This window comes from Pantherophis guttatus, chromosome 6 (assembly GCF_059756535.1).
Source record: "Pantherophis guttatus breed Tessera chromosome 6, ASM5975653v1, whole genome shotgun sequence".
Lineage (NCBI taxonomy): Eukaryota > Metazoa > Chordata > Lepidosauria > Squamata > Colubridae > Pantherophis > Pantherophis guttatus.
In genome coordinates, this window is record NC_142068.1 from 45,693,191 (window position 1) to 45,714,346 (window position 21,156).

Genomic DNA, 21,156 nt, shown 5'->3' on the forward strand with positions numbered 1-21,156 from the left:
AATAGAGATTCATAGAGATGAAAGACAGAATAAACTGAAAGGTAAGAAAGCAGGGATTCATAGTAAGAGAACAAAGCAACTAAGCTATCCAATAAATACAAAATGTTCTCTGCAGCGTTTTATTCCCATGTAAAGCCTACAATCCTTTAAATAATGAAGGCAGTTTGTAATTCCTCCATTGTTGCTCGCCATCTCCCCCGCATCCCACCTCCTGTGTATTGGCCATTGGCACCCATTGTCTGCTGTCTTTTGGAGTGGGGGTTCTGATAAACTGAGAAACGATTATTAAAATTAACTCTTGTAGTGATAGAGTGAGAAATAGCCATAGATTTGTTAAGTCTATAATTGGAATTTTATTATCTGCATAGCAATTAAGTGGACTAGAAATTGTCAATATATTTCCATTCCTATCCCACTTGTTAAACAAAGGTCCTTCCCTTAAATAGCTGTTAGGAAAAACCCAGAATAAAATTTTTTATGTTTTATATTTCATTAAAAAAATCATGCTGGACATGGAGTTGGCCTAGAAGGGGGCTGTTTGCCCCTGCAACTAATCTGAGGTAAGGCTGGTGTAGGTAGATGCCTACTGGGCAACTGAGCCCAAGAGAACTACCGCTACCTCCGCAGACTTCGCTGAGCCTGCTTCAATAAGGTGTCAAAGTCAAGAGAATCATATTTATTCTTCAGATGGGCAGGTTGAAAGTCATCTTGGCTGGAATCTGAAACCACAAGAACAATAATTCATCAGAATTAACAACCAGATATGCACATTAGAAATGTTAGTTCCTTGCTCCACAGAGACTTTCGTTCATAATGATTGGGTTTGCACATCATGTTAACTCCAACACTTAAGGCCAAACTTTCTATGTTTTCAATTGGGAGCACTTTCCTGGTGTATTTCAGATTTTTGTTCCAATCTTCTGCACTAAAATGTATCATTTGAATGCCCAACATTTCAACTAATTAGCCTCCATCACGGACTCACCTAAGTCAGTGTAGCTTCTTTTACAGAACTGTCGACGTCCTCCAAAGCCCAGATCAAAGGGCTGTTCATCAGGACGAAGCAGTGCATGTCCACCTTCTATAGCAGCAAAGGCATCTTCAGAGTATCGATAAGTCACAAAGCCGAAGTTATCTCTACCAAGCAGGACAGTTATGTATTAAAAGACACGGCAGTCATGATATACATAATGCAGGATAAGCAGGGAAGAAAAGAGAAGAATTGCTGCTTTTTCTGAATACCCCATTCCTTTCTCTCCCTTTTTCCATTAGCTCAATATTACCCAGTAGGTTGACACTTGCGCAAAGGAAAGTCAGAGCTACCCCTTACCCATGCTCCCGGAAGTGCAGTGTGCAGTCTTCAATGTCCCCAAAAACTGAGAAACGATGTCGCAACTCTGATCGGGTCATCCTGTTGTGGATCTTACCAATGAAGACAACGCGGCGTTCCTCCTATGCACACAATTCAGGGCCAACATTCACTCACAGCTCTATTATTTGGACACCTTTCTCTTGCCAGCCAATTCAACCCACTTTCTTAGTAAACCATGATCTGAACTAAACCTTCCTAGGGTGCGGATCACAATGGAACAGAAGTTATGACTGAATCTCAATTATTAAAAGTGAATTGTAGTTGGATAATACTATTGGATTTAGCAAGCAATATGGATTCTTCTCAATCCATGTCTGATATATAGAAATGTTTCTGTAAAGCTTTCTATCCTGCAATTCTTTTCTATGAAATTTTTTTTTATATAACTGACTTTAAAAAAAAAAGTAACTCTAAAAAAACAGCCCTACATGGAGGTTGTATTCTTCCCACAATATTATTGTACAATACATATACTCACGATTGCACGTTCTTTATATTTGTTTTTCTGCCTTTGGTAACGTTCATAGGAACTGCTGGAATTGTAGCTAAAAAAAAAAAAAGAGCACCAAAAATACAAAATTACGGTTTTGTTCAGTGTTCATTAATACCCTTCCTATCCTATGGAAAAATAAAATGGTGGTAAACAGAAAAGAACATCTTGATTCTTTGCTTAGGAAATGCGATCAAGGTAAAATATCTCCATTTGGTCTTTGAACACAAATAAGACAAACACAGGCCCCAGGTAACTTGCAAGAAAGAGTCTGAGCAATGATTCTAGGTATCTAAGATGAAAAAATTGATACTACAAGGACTGCTCATAGAGAAAAGAAATCAGATTTTCCTATTGCAAGTATTTGAGGTTAAACACAGTATTCTGGGTTCTTTGAGGAAAAAAAACAATTTAGTATGAAAAAAAGTATTTATGGGAAGAAATATCATAGCAAAAAATCTCAGTGTTTAAAAACAACTTATTACTTTGCATTAGATATAATCTTTATATAATGTTCATGGGGTTATATTTTGCCAAATATTTCAAGCAGAAGTGAGAAATTTATGTTTCCAGACATTGCTGGACTATCAGAATTAATTAGCATGGCAAATGCTAACAAATGCTAAGAATTGCAGTTCAACTTCATATGAAAAGCCAAATTTTCTCCAGGCATGCTTTGAAACCTTATAAATCAATGGGGGAAAATACCCTCAAAAAGTCCCAAAAGAGAAGAAAATCCAAATTTATTTATTTTATTTATTTATTTTATTTTTCAAATTTATATGCTGCCCTTCTCCCGTAGGACTTGGGGCGGCTCACAAAATAAAAACAACACAACAATCCAAGTGCTAAAATTAGTCAATTAAAAACCCCAGACAATTAAAAAAACCTTGCGACAGATCAGGGAATTTGCTGAAAAAGCCATGTCTTCAGCTCGGTGCAGAAAGTGCGGAGGTCAGGGGCTGTCCGGAGCCCGGTGGGTAACCCATTCCAGAGGGTCGGTGCGGCCACAGAGAACGCCCTCACCCTGGGGGCCGCCAGCCGACATTGTCTGGCCGACGGCACCCAGAGAAGGCAGTCCTATGTGAGCGCACTGGGCAGTGGGAGGCCGGTAGGAGGTGGTCCTGCAAGTACCCCGGGCCCATGCCATGAAGGGCTTTATAGGTAAGTACTAGCACCTTGAAGCTAATCCGGAGGGCCACCGGCAGCCAGTGCAGCTCGCGCAGGAGAGGTGTTACATGGGAGTAGCAGGAAGCTCCCGTAACAACCCGCGTGGCCGCATTCTGGACCAGCTGGAGCCTCCGGGTGCACCCCTAGGGCAGCCCCATGTAGAGGGCATTGCAGTAATCCAACCGAGAAATTGTGTGTAATGTGACCTGATTTTTTAGACACTACTTCAGCTTGTAATTATAATGTACTATAGATTCTAGACCACTCTGTTTGACTCACTGAATATCATCTCATCCCCAAATGATAATTTGGATTTGGATTTGGAGGTAAAGAGCTATAAAATATCAAGGATGTCCCAAAAACAGAAACTTTGCTAAGACGTTTCAATGCCTCAAAAACCTAGGAATCAAGGAGAGAAAGAACAATTCCATTTTCTCACCTTTTCCTGCAACTACGCCTTCTGTGTGGAGAAAGGGACCTAGAAGATGATCTTGATCTGTAAGAGGAATTGGAGGGAGAGTGGGACCTGCCCCTTGAATGGCTCCATTTAGCGGAAGAAGAGCTGGAATTCCGTGAGCGACATCTAGGAGAAGAAGGAAAATCCTCAGGGATGATTCACACCCTGGTCAGTACTTCTTTACTCTCCTACCATCAGGCAGGAGATATAGAAGCATAGCCAGCCAAACAACAGGCTGAAAAATAGCTTTTATCCGTGGGCCGTCATCTAGACTTCTGAACACAAGAAAACACCACAATTAGGTTTAATATGATAGACTTGCAGGGCCAGCGCAACATGCTGCATGTTCATACCAGTATAATATAATATAATTTTATATACATATATGTATATGGGAATGTGTGCTAGTTGTTACTTATTTGGATTTAGGGATTTCTTTTTCTTTTATTTATTGAGTTATTGAGATATATTCTGTGTTTCAGGGGGAGCTGCACCAAGGGAGGCTCATTCAATCTCATTGTACACGTTGTGGATTGACAATAAAGGTTTGGTTTGATTTGTGACCCGAACATGATCATGTATGAAATCAGTATCTAGTATCTAACTACCGTTGGTTTTTTTGGGTTGATTGTAACTTGTATGTTTGTGTGAGCATTCAATCTTTTTCAAAAAAACCCAAAAAATTATTAGGTTAGGAAGAACATTTGCTATAGGACAGATTAAGATGTATGCCAGTATTTGCTGAGAATGATTGTCTGTCCAAATATTTAAATCTTTTAATCAAGTTCTAAAAAGTAATCATAGCTCAGGAGTTAGGCCTCTGGTTTGTATTTAGAAGATCCCGAGTTCCATTCCAGGAATCTACAGTTAAAAAGATTAATAGCAGGTCAGGGGTGTCAAACTCACCTCGTCACGGCGGTGTCATGTGACATATCGTAACTTTTCCCCCCTTCGCTTAACTAGGCATGGGTGTGGCCAGAATGTGACCTATCCGGCCCACAGGCCAGGAGTTTGACAGCCCTGTAGTAGATGATGCTAAAGACCTCAATCACTAGTTAGTTTAAACACTACAGAGCTAAATGAACAAATAGTGTGACTCTGTACAAAAACAGATTATGTTGCAAGAAATAAACACATTGCTAACAGCACTTCAAACATATGTGCAGCAGCTTTAAACTATTTTATTCTTAAAGTAGATGAAATACTGTTAAGTGCCACATATGGTCAGGCACTATAGTCTATTGCAAATTGGGAAATCAAGCTTTTTAAGTAGAAAGGATGAATTTATTTGCTTGATATATATTGGGTAAGTCAAGACCTTTGCATTTATTATAAATAAATTATATTCCACTTATAGGAAAAAAGTGATAATTCAGAAGGGCCTGGTGTCTCAGCAGACTAAAAGCATTGTGATTAACACCAGCTGCCTGCAATTTACTGCTGGTTCGAATCTCTCCAAGGCTCAAGGTTGACTCAGCCTTCCATCCTCTCTAAGGTAGGTAAAATGAGGACCCAGTTTGTGGGGGCAATAGGCTGACTTTGTATAAATATACAAAAGTATGAAGGCTATTGCTTAACGCATTGTAAGCCGCCCTGAGTCTCTGGAGAAGGGCGGCATATAAATCAAATTTTTTTAAAAAATTAGCAAGTCTGATAAGATTGATCTACAAGCTGCCCATACTGGAACATTTTCCCACTATTTTCTCATGCTATAATAGAGGGATCACATATTAACTCATCACAATATGATTCACTTAGTTTGTAACTTAACATACTGCGCTGAACCAGTTGTTGATGTTTGCAAATAACAGTATATGGTTCAGCATATTATTTACTAAAGTAGGAAACCCTTCAGACAAACAAACAAACAAACAAATAAATAAAGGCAATGAAAGAGAATATCAAACGTAATTGTGGTTTTCAGGAGAAAACAAAATTTAGACAATTAAAATAAGGACAAAAGAAAGCTGGAAACAAACTGAACAGTTTACGCATTATCTCCAGGAGGAGGAATTAAGTTAAATTGCTGAGAGAAAAATCACCATGAGTAGTTATTCAATAGAAGAACATATACATACATACAGTCATTCCTAAAATATACATACTACATATAGCCATTCCTAAAACAGCAACCAGTTATCAAAAGCTGTAAAGAATTTATGACACCCTTTAAATGTCATAAGCAGAGTCCATCAGAAATTCTCCCAAAGGTGCTTTTCAAAAAGCAGCTACACTTTTGAAAAGCACCTTTGGGACAATTATGACCTGGATGATTGAGAATCTTCATAGACATCTGTCAGAGATTGTATTTGTGCCAACCATTCACAACCAACATTTTTTTACATTTATTTTGTTCAAATAGAATCCCTTCTTGAGCATGGCATTTCATGATATAAAGCAATTATTTCGGCAATAATTACACCTAATTCTTGAAATACTGAATCTATTTAAGGCGGAAAAGAAAGTATTACTCACCTTCGCCAGTGTTTGGATGGTGGAGACCGAGAACGTGATTGTGACGAAGAAGATGATGATGATGAAGACGACGATGAAGATGATGATGAAGTATCACTGTCACCATCAGAGCTTGAACTGAAGGACCGGCTAGCATGGTTTCGTCGGCTTCTCCCCCTTTGGCTTTTCGGACTAACTGACCTCTGTCTGCTCCGGTAGCATCTTAAGGAGCGTTTCGAAGCAAGTGGTTTCTGCTGTATCTCCTGAAGTTGCTGTAATGTTGATTCTCCTGAATCTTGGCAAGGGGATGCAGCTGGTGACAGCAGTACAGAGCATGGATCATCATTGCTCTTAGTCATGGACCTTGGAATAGTAGTCCGGTGGTCCAATGCTTCTTTGCATGGATGTATAAGACTGGTCTCCAACAATGTTGAATTTAAGGTAGTGGGTTTCAAGTCAGCCGTAACAGTCCTGGAATCTTTGGTTTGGCCCTTGTTGGAATTAATATGGTTGGTAATTTCTCTAGGATTCTGGCAAGTAAGAACTACAGGCTTCAGTCTAACAGTAGCAGGGGGCCTCTTTATATCAGCAGAGGTCTGACCTAGTACTTGTCTTGTTAAGGTCTTAATAGGTTTTATGGTGATATCCAAGTTTTGTTTGACATTCCATCTGGCACCTCCCTTTGGCTGTGCAACAGTTAGTTGACAGTAGTCATGCTCACCAGAACCTACATGGACAGGGGTTACAGCTTTCCAGTGTGATTTGTTTAGGGACTTCAAAATCTTGGTATCTTTTGGAGACCCATCCTGTCCCAGCAATGAGACAGGTACCAAAGGTTTCCACAGCTGATGGGGTGGAGTGGCTGGTGGAGTCAAACCTGCATAAAAATGGAAAGAAGGAAATGGAGCATCAGTTAAAACATAAAACCACGAGCTGAGCAGATTTAGTGATTATTTCCACTAGAACTGCTTAGTAAAGGCTCATGCCATCCCCAGCAAGCCACCCTCCTCTACTATGGAAAGCAGTATAAAAGTATTTATACTGCATTTTTCAGAGTTTAAGACGCTCTGGAGTATAAAACGCACATTTGTTTTTGGGGAGGAAAACAAGGGGAAAAAAATCTGCCTCTGCCTACCAGCATCCATCTGGCTAGCATCCTTACAGCAAACAGCAAACAGCCTGGTCAGCTTCAGCACATTATTGCAGCCTGATTCAGCATGAGCAGCTGATTGGCAGTTGGATTGGCCTCCCGGAATATCAACAATCAGCTGTTCCAGGCTGTGGGGATCACCACAGCCCATCACCGCCACCGCGCGTCCCATTTTTTTGCCTCCACAAACGCCATTTTAGACCCGTTTCAGGCTGCCGGGATCGCTGCAGCACATCAATGCCGATCAACACCTCCATGCATCACATTTTCAGCCTCTGCACGCCCCATTTTTGGCCTCCACGTGTCACATTTTCAGCCAGTTCTAGGCAGCAAGGATTGGTGGTGGGGAACCGCCTGGAACCGGCCGAAAATGCAACATGCTGAGGCCAAAAATGGGGCATACGGAGGCCGAAAACACGATGTGCGGAGGCTGAAAACGTGACGGTCAGAGACAGCGATCAGCAGCAATGTGCTGTGTCGATTCCCGCTGTCTGGAATGGTTCTAAAATGGGATGTGCTGAGGTTGAAAATGTGACACGCAGAGGCCAAAAACGCAACGCGCAGAGGCGGCGATGTGCTGTGGTGATCCCCACAGCCTGGAACAGTCTAAAACGGGCCGTGCGGAGGCGGAAACACGATGCGCGGAGGCGGTGATCGGTGGCGATATGCTGTGACGATCCCCGCAGCCTGGAATGGGTCTAAATGGAGCATGTGGAGGTCAAAAATGTGATGCGCTGAGGCTGAAAATGGCCAAAGGGTGGGGGACAGCTGGTGGGCAGGGCTTTGGCAACATTTGTTGTATAAGACTAATGTGTGTGGGGAGGAAGTGTGTCTTATAGTCTGAAAAATATGGTAATTTCTATACCTGTGTAGTATTCTCAAAACCCATATGAATACCTACATTTTATATCTTCATCTTATCTCCCTCCACAGTCACAACAGAAGAGGCTTTCTTTGGATAAACTCTTCAAAGTAAGTCCCACTGTGTACTTCAGCAACTGCTCAGCGGGCTTACAACTATACGCAGGTGCTAAAGGAAGTTTGTTATGCCAAAGAAAATGTCAAACATCACAAATCTTTAACATTCTCTTACTGACAAAAAGACTAAATCCTGGGAAAGAGATTTCTTGGCTTTTCCATTTCAGAAATATTCTGAATTCCACAGAGAAATTGTACCTGCAACATTAATGAGCTCTGGTGCATGAAGCCGGTCCACCATTTTCTTTTCCCATTGTATCTCAGACCTGAAAGAGAAAAAAAGGTTCCACTACAGACCTCTCAACAATATTCTCCATAGTTTCCTACCTAGCATATAAAGCACCAAACCAAAGGGTGCTAGTGCTTCTTAATGGCATAAGAGGACATTTAAGTCAAGATGCTCTTGCTTTGACTAATATGTTTTGTCTGTTTCCTAACAAAATATTACAGGTAGTCCATGAATTACAACCATTCATTTAGTGACTATTTGAAATTACAAAAAGCTACACCACCATAGCATCCCCATAGTCACATGATCAAAATTTGGGTGCTTAGCAAGCAACATATATTGACAATCAATAAAGAATAATAGTTCAGGGTTGAAATGAGGGGTCTCTGGTGCTTTTTTACCTTGGTTGTATACTTACAGACATTTCATTACCCAAACTAGGTAACCCCACTAGTAAGGAGTGGGGTTTGCTCTAAGTTTATGTTCTAGTGCAGTGATGGCTAACCTTTCCCAAACCGAGTGTCCAAAGCATGCACAAAATGCAATGCACATGTGGCCCCTGCACATGTGCCCTGCCCCCGCCCGGCAGAGACATGAAGACCAGCTGGCTAGCAGGAGGCGCATGCATGTGAACTGGGGTGACGGCCAGAAAAGGGCGCTGCATGCCACTTGTGGCACACATGCCATTAGTTCGCCATCACGGATCTAGTGGCTTGCCCTGTCCATGTTGGTTGGCGTGGTCTTAGAAGTTCTTTGGTTGGTCTGTTTATTGTTGACTTGTTTGGCAGGTCCTTGATTGAGGTATTGTTTACTTGATTGTTGCTCTGATGTTAATCTATGCTCATCTGGGTGCTGATTGCTGGTGGGGAGGTATTTTGCTTTTTTGTTCCCGTTTTGACTTGTTGATTATCTCTTTATACTCTATATCTCTAGCATACTATGTAGATATTGCTTATGTGTTATTGATGGTTAGTTTGTCTGAGTGCCAGATTTCTAGAAATTCCCTAGCATTTTTGGACTTGGCTTGGTCTAGTGGAAACTATAGTGAAGTTTGTCCATATGTTGTGACATTAAAAAGTTTTCATCATGTCTTATGACTGCTAAATTGTGTCCATGGATGCATTCTGCCAGTCTTCTGCCTGTTTGTCCTAAATAGTGGCTGTTGCAGTCATTACACTGTATCTTGTAGATGACTTGTTTTTTCTTTTAGGGCTGCTGGATCTTTTGGTTTACTTAGGATGTTTTGAAGGGCTTCAATTGGCTTTAGTTGGCCCTTCAAGACATGATGAAAACTCTTTTGCCACAAAACTGTGGCAAAAATACAAGTAGTCCTTGACTTAGGACCATCATTGAGTCCAAAATTTATGTTGCTAAGTGAGAAATTTGTTAAGTGAGTATTGCCCTTTTCATTTTATGACTTTTCTTGCCACATTTGTTAAGCGAATCACTGCAGTTGTTAAATTAGTAACATGGTTGTTAAGTGAATCTGGTTTCCCCATTACTCCGCTTGTTAAATTCAAAAAGGAGATTGCATGATCACAGGACACTGCAACTGTCATAAATATGAGTCAGTTGTCAAGCATACAAATATAAATGACGTGACCATGGGGATGCTGCAATGGTCATAACTGTGAAAAATTGTCATAAATCACTTTTTTCAGTGCCATTGTAACTTTGTACAGTCACTAAATGAACTGTTAAGTCGAGGACTACTTGTATTGTAATACTGGCTATGACCCATTTAACAACCACCTTGCTTAACAACAGAATTCTGATCCCAATTGTGGTTTAAGTTGAGGACTACCAGTACTAAGAAACAGGATGAAGACCAGGCTCAGGATCAGGCCTATGCTTACCCATTATTCCCTGTAGATTTATTTTTCTTTAACACAGGAGATACTTCCGTTTTGGCTGAAAAACAGTGTCAACAAATGTCAAATATATTATAGCAATAGCCATTAAGGCAAGATCTGATTCTAAAACACGGTGCTTAGTCAAGACGATGGTAGTCTAATAATGTAGGAACAGATCTGTTATACATCTAAGCTTTAATTATTTTAAAATGCTTCAAATTCATCATGAGACAAAACACTTTGAAAATATTAAAACAAAAATATTGTTGGAACAAGAAAACCAGGGAGGTGTCTGAAGAGGAAAGCATAAAAAAGTATAATTCTGCATCCTGAACAATGTGTAAACATATTGTGGTTTGTAAATCAGTTTATGGCTTGCTTAGCATGTGGTACAAACCCAAGCAACTCTCACTTAATAATCTAGGGTTAAATAAATCAAACCTCAGTACTATTCTGAAACTCAGCCACAAATTAATGAAAAATCCTTTGAAGTTGGAAGGTATTCCTTGTCCTTTGGATAACTTTAGACAAAACATTTTAATGGCACCAAACTTAGTCTTGGTCAACTTGTCCTGTTTAATCCTCACCTTCAGTCTTTTCAAATTGCTCTAGCAGGCTAGATAGGTCAGAGGCCTCAATTCCTAAGGGAGGGAAAAAAATATTAATTTTACACACTTGTTGGTACTTCTTCCATACAAGAAGTTTCATTGGCTCAAGTCATACACAGATTCTGCTCACTGTCCCTCTTTCCCAATCAGGTCAGAAACGGGTCAGTATGTGTACATGGGTATCGAAACACAATACTGAACTTTATATAAGCAGCAGTTTAAAAAAAAATATTACCAAATCCTGGGCAAAGAGGAAATAGAAGAATATTGCTTTCACATTTGAAAGAAAGCATAACGTATGAGAGTGTTCAAATGGAATGATTTGTGACTTAAGTTTTAACCCCATGTATTATTGCCAACTATCTTAAGCCATGTTCAGTAAGGTCATCTTCAATAACACAAATACTCACCAATCTCATTGATAAATGAGTGAACAAGATCTTTATCGTGCTTATGCTGTGCAGAGCTGATGAAAGGCTGGTTTTTCCACATAGGTGATGATGTTTTCTTGGAAAGATTGCCATTTTTCTGTACTTTCTGGAGCCCTGATAATGTTGAAGGATTGGGAGCAATTAGGACATGTTCTATGATATCTGACTGGATTTCAGCTGGCTTCTTTTGTTTTCCAGGTGCCAAGGAAACTGAAAGGGAAGAATGTTCCTCTGCTCGGGGCTTCGTGTTGTTCTGAGCCACAGGAACATTAGTAGCTTCTCCAGAGTCAGAGAGTTCAGGGTTCTTCTCTACAAGCTGAAAGTCTTCTTTTGAAAACTTCAGTTTATCAGCAGGTTCTCCCAGTATTTGATGGGAAGGAGGCACAGGAAGAGGCACCTCTAAGGACTGCAGGGCAGAACTTTTGCATCTGTGCTGAGTCAATGCTGTTTCTTTTGAAGGCTTATCAGTTGATGGCAACAAAGGCAGTTTCTCCAATGACTGAGAACTGCTTGAAGTTACTTCAGTTTGGGATTGAAACGTAGAGAGCTGTGTTTGTCTCCTTGGGTCAGATATTTTTCTGGGACCTAACTTTTCTGCTGAAGGAGCTTCTACTTGGTATGTCTGGACAGTTGGGCTTTGACTTTCACTGACCACATTTTGAAATCCAATACAGGACTCTGGCGTTAAAGCCGTACTTTGCTGGCTAGGAAACCCATCAGAAAGAGATGAGACAGGTAAAGTGCCAACCTGAGGACTTTGCCTGAGACCTCCTTGATCTCCATATGGGACGGGCAACATTGGAGGTGGCACAGGTATTCCAGACCAGTAGGAAGACTGTGGCAGTGGAGCCCACTCAACAGAGCCATAAGGCAGGGCTGGAACAAAAGGCAAAGGAATAGGTGGGGGAGGCCACGTTGGAGGGGGTAAGGGGGGAACTGTATGGAAGAGAGGAGAACAAGCTTCAGTAGCAGGTGGTGGTGGTGGTGGCAAGCTTTGGTAATTAGCTGGTAGAAGAGCAAAGTGAGACCATGAAGATCCTACTGGTTGGGATGAGCCCAAATTGTAGTGATTAGGAGGAGCTGGTAGGAAAGCCTCTGGGGCTGGTGGCACATGAGGTATGGGCAATGGTGGAGGCACGTGTGGCCCAATGTGAGAAAAAGCACATACTTTACTAGTAGGCACAACAGGAATAGGGGTAGGTGAAGGAAGCTGTGAAGATGGAGGATCTCTTTGTTTCAGAGTTGTAGAGGAAGAGGGCATGGAAAGGGTCATGGCACTTGCTTTGTCATCGGGGGCAAGAGTAGTGGAGTCAGCAGGTTTTTCAGGCTCCTTTGCAGGTTTAGGTGCTGCGGCTTTGGTGGATAGCAGAGGAGCTTGCAGGCAAGGAAGGTCAGCCAACTTTGTAGGGAGCTTGGGAACGCTGGGCCACTTGCTGGCACTCCGGTTCTCTCTGGTATTTTGGATACTGTCATTATTACATTGGCGCTGCCGCCGGCGTTGCCTGTATTCACTCAAGCTGAGAGGCCGAGGTTTAGCTTCCCTTGGAGGACAGATGACTTCTTTATTTTCAGAGCAAGGTGTATCCTTGGTCAGCTGCTCTGTAAGTTCTGTAGTGCAACCAGGGAGCATTTGGGAAGTTTCTGAGCTAGATATCCCAATCATTGGTAGGAGGAACTGGCTTTTTTCATGGGGTTCTCCTGGGGCATCCTTCTGGACAACAGGCACAAGGTCTGAATTCCCTAGATTTTGTGTAGGCTCCTCTGCATAGGGCAAATCCGTGGCACTTACTAAGCTTGACAGAAGCAGATTTTTGGACCCTTTCTCTCTCGCACACTTTGACCATTCTACTTGAGGTTCAAATGTTTCCTTTGTCTGAGATACTTGATTTAGGATCAATTCTTTCTCTCTAGTTTTCTCTGGTTCTTTTTTTCGAAAACTAGAATCTGAAACAGATTTCCTTGCATCAATCCTGGTCTGCATTCGAGGACAGGCAGATATTTGTTGGCAGTTTATGGTTTTGTGATACTTCATTTCCTCTCTGGATTTCTTCCTCTTCTTCTTAATATTTGTAGATACCTGACCCTTCTTTGAGGCAAAGAGCTTGGCATTTTTTGGAGGCACTGAGGCAGGCTTAGATGTATTCTTTTGATTACCTGTTGATTTCTGAGTGTCCTTCTCTATCTGTGGATGATCATCTTTTAAGTTTGGAAGGACAGCATTAACTACCTTCCCATCTTGTTCGCATGAGTCAATCTCTCGGTCCACACTTGCGTAACTCATCATGTATTCAGGCAATTCTTTTCCCAGGGCAGGGGACAAAAGTTCTGCTTCAGTATTCATAAGGCCAGTTGTGCAATTGCTATCCATTGTAGGTGAGAGCTTGGTCTCCAGGAGCTCTCCAGCATCAGGCATTATTTCTAAGACAAGTGGGCCTGTGAGATTCTTTTCAGCAAGGGACTGATTATCAGAACTCAGGCATACAGTGAGGATGGGCTGGCAGTAAGAGTGCACTGATCTCACCAGCTCATCAAGGGAAATATTTTCTGCGGCAATGATATAGGGATCATTGCATTCATCAAGGTCTCTCTCAGGTTCCATCTCCTTCACAGCTGCCATGAGACTCTCCTTGCACCCTTGTGCAACTTCTTCTTCCTCTCCATCACTGCTCTGTAGTACAGGTGATTCTTGTTCTTTAGTCTTGAAGAGCTTCTGTTCCCCCCAGAATGCTTTGTTACTCGCGTTGTTTGAAAAAGCCGAAAGTTTGGCACAAGTTGAAGATAATGAGAAGGGAATGCCGGTAGTACTGGCTTCAACCTAGGGAAAGATGAATCAAATCAGAGATTATGCAACAAAGTAAAAACAACTGAAAGTAACCAAAATACTGTTGGGAAGAAGGTATTTCTGACAACCCTGCAATTTTAAGGGTGCTTAAACTATATCTATGAAACAGCCCACAAAGCCTGAAACAGAGAGTATACTCACTCCTATCATTCTACTAGTTTGCATGCCAGTTAAAACATGGGGATATGTAGCATAAAGATTACACTTGGGCAACCCTTTTCTACCCAAACTGGAAGTATTAGTATAGCTTTTAATCCAGCAGGATACATGCAAAAGAGAGCATACAACAAATCATAATCAGGGGTTTTTTCCTGGGCAGAAATTAAAGGTGGCAGAATCAATTAGAGCCACCTATGTCTTAGTTTTCACAAAATATATCACCTTCTTTGACATAATGGTGCACAGTCCAGGCTCCTGGAAATCCTCAATATTGTGTAAATCTTGCTCATCGGGTGTCACAGAAAAACTAAGAAATTTCTGAAACTGATGGGAAAAAAACAGTTTGGAAATAACACAAATTACAGTAATGACCCATCTTCATTACATCAAAATACAAGAAACATCATGCTTGTCTGTGATGCTAAGACTAGGAAATATCAAAAATAATAACTCAAAGGCACATTAAACATTTTCCTTATCTTTAATAATCTGCAAGGTAGTCCTTTAACATCTCCTGTGTATCTTGTAAACACCATAACAATATTAAATAGATACATTTGAGCAATAGAGGGCACTCTTACCCTGCAGAGTTCTCAGTACAGTATGTTAAATTTGATGAATCTGGATGCCAATTTAAAGAAAAAAATTAAACTGCAGACACCTCTGACAAATGGAGATGCCTCTATAATTTTAAACAATGTTGGGAAGTATTACCCTGCAGTTGAGATTTTGCCAAAAGCTGCTAATTGAGAATAGAAAGCAATTCCTCACGCATTACTAACTGGATGAAAGCACTGAGTTAGTAAACCATAAAGTTGAATCCAAACAAAAAAAAAAATGACGCAGGACATATTTCAGGCCAAAGAAAGAACATATGAGGATCATTTATACTCCACTCAGAGAAAAAACATGCAAATTAATTCAATATGAATCAGGTATTATCAAATTTATTTGCTGCCTATCTTGTGGTTCAAGGAGGCTCTGAGCAGCCTATAGCAAGAGGTGAGTAGAATAGGTAAAGCAATAATTCCAAATATTTACAAGGGCAAAGTTAATGCTATATTAGATTAGATGAAACTTGTTTTTATTTGGTTTGAATTGCTTTTAAATATTATAGACTTATACAATCTTAATTGAAGAACTATAGGACATATTAAGAAAAATAACTATTTTTAATTAACCTTCCAGAGATGAAATAAAATAACTGTTAGGATGGCATAACATTTAATTAAATATCATCATACCGAAGAATTTTCAATCTCTCTGGGTGATGTGAGCAATTCAGATTCAGGAATAGGATCAAAGGGAGACAGTGTCTCATCATCCGTGCTATCAAGAATATCTGTTATTGCAGTCAACAGGGAAAGTTCATTCTCTGCATCCATGTGGCTTTTTACCTGTTATTAGAAGAACAAACCACAGTAGAAATGTTATCCACTGTTCAACTCCAATAATACGAGCGCTTCCAATAAATCACCCTGCCCTGACCTAGTCCTCTTCATATGTGTTGACTGTACCCATCTGATTGAACCAGGAGGATGGAAGATTGATCATCCTTGCTGTCTACTACATTTGATAGGTAAAGCTGATTAAAATTTACATAGTAAAGAAATCAGATACGTGGACTCTGAAGTCAAATTCCAAGACTTTTTCACACCACACAATCAATGACTGGAACATAAAAGCCTGAAATGTACCTACATCTATTCTAACCTGTTCCACAAATACAGAAATTGAAGTGTGATATCAAAAACTAACACTTTTAAAACTATTATTCTGCTTCTTCAGGCCCCCCGTTTTATATTAATAATTTACTAAGAGCAAATTGAGAGTATCAGAAAAATAGCAACTTTGACTTTCATTCCAGGAAAATGTGAGCTGAATTCTGAGCATTCAGCATCTTAATTTCAGGATTCTGGCACAAGAAAAGTGTCAAGAGTCCAACTTCTGAGCTTCTTTCATTTTTAAAACCATGCCTCCTCATAAATATGAGGAATTCAATATAAAACTATTATCTGTTCAAGATAAAACCACTTATTAGGCTGAAGTAGATCTTCTACTTCATCACAGAAACCCCCCACTCCATTTATTGTCCACAAAAGCATACAATGTAATGAAAGCAGAGAATTGCACTTTCACTATATTTAAGGCAAGAAGAAAAGCTACGTTTGTTTTCTTCATTTAGGGCTAAGCAGTCCACCTTAGTTCATGTTACCATGCACAAAGCAATGCAGAAGCCAGTCATCTCTAAGCACACACACCTCAGTCAAACTGCTGAAATCTTCAATGATGGAAATGACAGAAGAGTCTAAGTAGTCCTGCATTGTTTCCAGGAATTCCCCAGCTTCAAGGATGGTTTCTGCTTCCAAAGATGCCAAGTGCAAATCCTCTGCCAGTAAACACTGGAAGGAGAAAATACAGGGGAAGGGAGGGACAGTAAAAATAAATCAGATAAGAATGAAAGTAGCTGAATGTGAATTAAGTATTATCTTCTAGGGCACAGAATAATTCCCTCTAGTACCCAGGTTAAATGAGGAACTGAATGCTAATAATGCTTAACAGCAATAGATAAAAGGCAAACAACTTCTTGCAACTGCCAAATATGTTCTTGTAGTGTACATGTCTCAATTTCTAGAATTTGAGAACTTTACAAGTTTCATCCATCATTAGCTGCCATGTTTTCTTAGCTTAATGCTTTGATTTTCATTATTACCAAAATATCTGATATTTTGGACTACAGTATTGTTTTGTTTTCAAGCTGCCCAAAAGCTTAGATTTAGAGGCTGGGCATTTAAAATAAAAACTTATATTTCTGAGACCCAAATCTACTATTCTGCAAATATGGTTTTCTCCTAGTTTATCAGACCCATATGTGTAATTACTGCAAATCTTTTCAACCAAGACTATCTACAATCCTGCATCTATGTAATCAAGCACAATGCGAAACAAACTACTCACTGAAGAAGCTCATTGAAATTTTTAATCAGATAAGCAGGATGTTTTAATTGCAGAAAGTTGGGAGGACCAAGACATGATTGCGTCTCTTCCCATACTCTTCTGCTGATTAACCTGTAATAGTCTCTCTCATCCTGCTGCATTCTAGATGAGATAGAACAGCTCCCAGTTATCCCAATTAACATGAAGGTTTCCAAACAAGAACCAAGCTTTGAAAAATATACATACAAATGTTTAAACAGCATCAATTTTAATGCAGTTGTCAACATCTACTCCTGTAATTCTGAAGATGAATTTACAGTTAAATACTGGCATGCTGACACTAGGAAGTCAGGTGCAGCAGAAGGCAAATGTAATAATAAATCACTTTTTAAAAACCATAACAGAGAAAACATGTTCACATTGAGTTTTGACTGGCTTCAGAGGGCTAAAATTGTGAGAGGAAACATCAAGGTTGCACAGAAAGACCCTGCAAGAATCTTGCCTTAAATCAAGGATCAACAGCTACTGGAAATGTTTTATTGCAGTCATTGCTACCTGGGGGCGGGGGGGGGGGGGTTTCCAGATATTTGCCACAAATACATATGTGGCCTTATATCATTCTTTTCCATAAATAAACAAATAAACAATGTTTTGGCCATTTAATTGAGTTCCCTCTATCTAATTTTAGGACTTGTTTTGGGTTATATTTATGCAGAAATGTTGAAAATTCAAAGGGATTCACAAACTTTTAAACATCATTGTACATCCCCCAATGTTTTTCATTACTGAGTATGCTCAGCCACATTTGTAGAGATGCACTTTGAGGGGTCTTTGATGCTCTCTGAGCTTGGTTGTTTTTTTGCAGATATTTCATTACCCAAACTATGTAATATCACCAATGCTATCGCATTGCTATTATACTAATGTTACCTAATTTACGTAATGAAACATCTGCAAGAAAACAACCAAGCTCAGAGAGCACCAGGGACCCCTCATTTCAACTCTGAGCTACAAATATTCTCCTTTATTGGAGCTGCATATTGAACATCCATGCTGATAGAACTAAAAACAATTTCCCACTCTTCCTTTATCCCTCAAAGACAGTGGTCATCTCTAGAATAAGAGATATGTTCTTAAAGAACACTATCTGAACATCACTATTTTGTTATGAAGTAAAAAAAGTACTGTAGTTACACTTCTGGCATGAAAATAATGCAGTGTGGAAAATAGAGAAACTGAAGAAGCCTTGATACTGTTTATCAATGAATTTACCTAAAGTTGGAATTAATATGCTCACTACATATCTTTCTCTGAAAATACCTACTAGTACAAAAGTTTAATATTCCTTTTAATTCTGTCAACTGAATGTGAAATTACTCAAAATAATTTCTTTCAACTCTTACAAGGTGACACTTCAGATTCTTTGCCACAAACTAATGAAATTAGTTAAAGCACTCTCTAATGATGACTGAAGTGAAATTTCAGAAATTATAAATAAAACTACCACGAGACAAGTCCATCATTCAGTTTGCTTTCTCGGCTGATTACCAATGTAATCTTAGACACAAAAATTAAAGGGTTATCATTTCACATTTTGGCATCCAGATTTGTGGGTGTACCCAAAGTTTCCAGTTCTCTAACTTCCAAAGCTCATGCTTGATTAGTTATTAGTCTGTGACCCAATAAAGGAAGACCAATATCTCTAAAAGGCACTATGTTAGGGGACCGCTGCCCCAAGCAAACAAATAGGAGAAGCAATACTTGTTTAGTTTTATAAACTTTGGGGGCACTTTACTATGTTACTCATCATGCCACAATCAACAAGCCCAAAAAGGTCCAAAGAGACAATTTTAAGTTGCGATATAACACTCTATATATTACATATTGCTAAATGTTTTTATTAAACAAATTTATATAGTGATAATATGGTTTACAATGTGTTTAGGAAAAGAATTATGTTTAAATTGTGTGATGAGGGAAAATACAGTTTTAAACATATTCAAATAAAACTCGTGAAGAGCTTGTTTAAAGCTTTAAATCGCCCATCTTCATGCTGCATAACACAATATATATGCTTTGTTTTAAAGCACACATTTTTCTGGGTTTCTTTTCCCATTTCCAAGTCTTTTTTATTGTAATTAATTCTATGCCCTCCTCTCCACTTTCTCTTGTCTCCTGATTAGACCCTACAGAATTGAGAAGATGTCAGGCAGAAAACAAATGATTGTGCTTGGGTAGAATTTTTTAAAAAGTGTCCTTACCATTGTGCAAAACATATTAAGACTTGCATAGAAAATTTTAACTTCCAAAGATAAAGTCTTGAGCAAAAAAAGTTGATTCAAAGCAAAACTAAAATATAGCTCCAATCTTATTAAGAATGTGAATCAAACAGCCTCAATATTTTGTATAGTAAGGGAATGAGTTACATCTTACTTTAACTACAAAAGACTTAGCATTTAAATTTAACTATTATTTAGCACAGCAACACAAAATGTTTTTTTTTTCTCTTATGGCTGTGGCACAATCTCCTATTGCACTCAGTGGAAGATAATGTGTAGCAGGAAAAAGCATGAAAGAGTAGGCGTTTCAGCAGACTTTTCAAGTGAACAGCTCATTATTTCTATTTGTCATTCTAGTACAATAGTATAGTAAGTTCCCATAAATGGCTTCTCTTAAAACTGCTTTCTAAAGTGAAATGATTTGCTGCAAATTATTATTATTTTTATTTAAAGGGGACAAGGCATTCAGGATTATGCTAAAATCAGACTCCGAGAACAGGAGAAGCAAGAATAGGTAAAAGTAGACACACACAAAATGATTTTTACACACAAGAATTAAAAAAGAACTGCTGAGAGAGAGCATCATCAAACGGGGCTGAACAGGATCAGCAAGTGGGAGGATATGAACACACCCAGAAGGGAGAACAGAGCAGGGGAAAGCACTGGAATTCATTTTTACATAAGAGAATACTTTCTAGTTGGTGCTCCCCCATCAGCCTATTAGGTATACCCTGGTCTCCCCCACTTCCTTAAATTCTTTTAAGTTTTTTTTTTTTTTTTGGCACGTTGGGGGAAGGGGACAAAGCAAACGAAAGTTTTAAAAGTCGATGGAAAAATTAAAGCCGCAAAGAGTACCATTTTGATAAGTAATTCAAAACAATGAGGGGAAACGCACGACTCGATTAAGAAGCACTCTAATCTTACAAACAGCTTTTCTATTTGCACATTTTCCAAAGGACCCCGACCAAGGCCAAAATGCTCCACAACTCAAATAAAGTAAGTGTGAGTCTACGCCAAAAATTCACGGGGTCAGGACGCCTTGCCACACCTAGCGATTCCAGGATTTGCCTTTGCCTTAAAAACTCTCGACTTTCATTGTTCCTGCATCACGGGGGTGGGGGGGGGAGATGGTCTTCAGAAAGCCCCCAAATTCCTGAACTGCAGCTAGTTCATCCTGGGCATCTGCTCCACTACGCTAATTTTGCCGCACATCGTCCGCCCATTCCAGCCCGCCAGTCCACCATTACCAACTGTATGGAAGCTCAAGCGAAATGGCCACCAACTAGGATCGTGCAGCCAAAGCATCGCTTTGAGTTTCTCACAAGCTCCTCTCTCTGAGAGGCTTTTCTACCGCACATTCTTCCCGGTGCCTGCCTCCATTCCAAAGCCCCCGCAGCCCGCGTTCCCGCTGCCGCTGCCAGTGCCACCTCCCTATGCCAGACACACCGCTTCCACGTGTCCATCTAGCGTTAGCCGACGCGGCTAAATGAAACTCTCCAGCTCAGTTCCGAGGAGCCAGACCGGCCGGTACCTGCGTAGAAGAAAAGCTATTGCCCACCAAAGGCTCCGAGGCGCCTCGCATGGGGAGGGTTCCCCCAGCCCCAGCATGTCCCGCACCGCCGCCCCACAGGGCCGCCATCTTGGCACCTCCTCACAAACAGCTTCAGAAGCCCGGCCGGCACTGTAGAACTATATTTCCCAGGAAGCAACGCAACTGAAAGCAGAGCGGGCGAGGGTTTTTTTTTTT

General features: G+C 40.1%; 1 protein-coding gene across 3 annotated transcripts; it reads right to left on the minus strand.

The window, feature by feature from the left end:
• Positions 1-329: 329 nt before the first annotated feature.
• On the minus strand, positions 330-21,120 carry PPRC1 (PPARG related coactivator 1). 3 transcript variants are annotated; one of them, XM_034439896.3, is made up of 14 exons: positions 20,941-21,120; positions 16,455-16,595; positions 15,438-15,590; positions 14,416-14,517; positions 11,172-14,007; positions 10,741-10,794; positions 10,157-10,211; positions 8,270-8,337; positions 5,965-6,820; positions 3,472-3,615; positions 1,851-1,917; positions 1,331-1,452; positions 986-1,137; positions 330-719 (listed from the first exon to the last, which is right to left on the minus strand). In XM_034439896.3, the coding sequence occupies exons 1-14, from the start codon at positions 21,046-21,048 to the stop codon at positions 616-618; spliced, it is 4,962 nt and encodes a 1,653-aa protein (XP_034295787.2). In that variant the 5' UTR covers positions 21,049-21,120; the 3' UTR covers positions 330-615. The 3 variants fall into 3 exon arrangements, with proteins under 3 accessions (XP_034295787.2, XP_034295788.2, XP_034295789.2); XM_034439897.3 differs by having other exon boundaries at positions 20,968-21,106; XM_034439898.3 differs by having other exon boundaries at positions 20,856-21,074.
• Between the last annotated feature and the right edge of the window lie 36 nt (positions 21,121-21,156).

Coding starts and splice junctions, on each gene's coding strand:
- PPRC1 (XM_034439896.3), bottom strand. CDS start 21,048: ATGGCGGCCCTGTGGGGCGGCGGTGCGGGACATGCTGGGGCTGGGGGA. Junction 6,821..8,269: donor AGAGCTCATTAATGTTGCAG/GTACAATTTCTC, acceptor ATTTTTATGCAG/GTTTGACTCCACCAGCCACT. Junction 720..985: donor AAGAAGCTACACTGACTTAG/GTGAGTCCGTGA, acceptor TTGTGGTTTCAG/ATTCCAGCCAAGATGACTTT.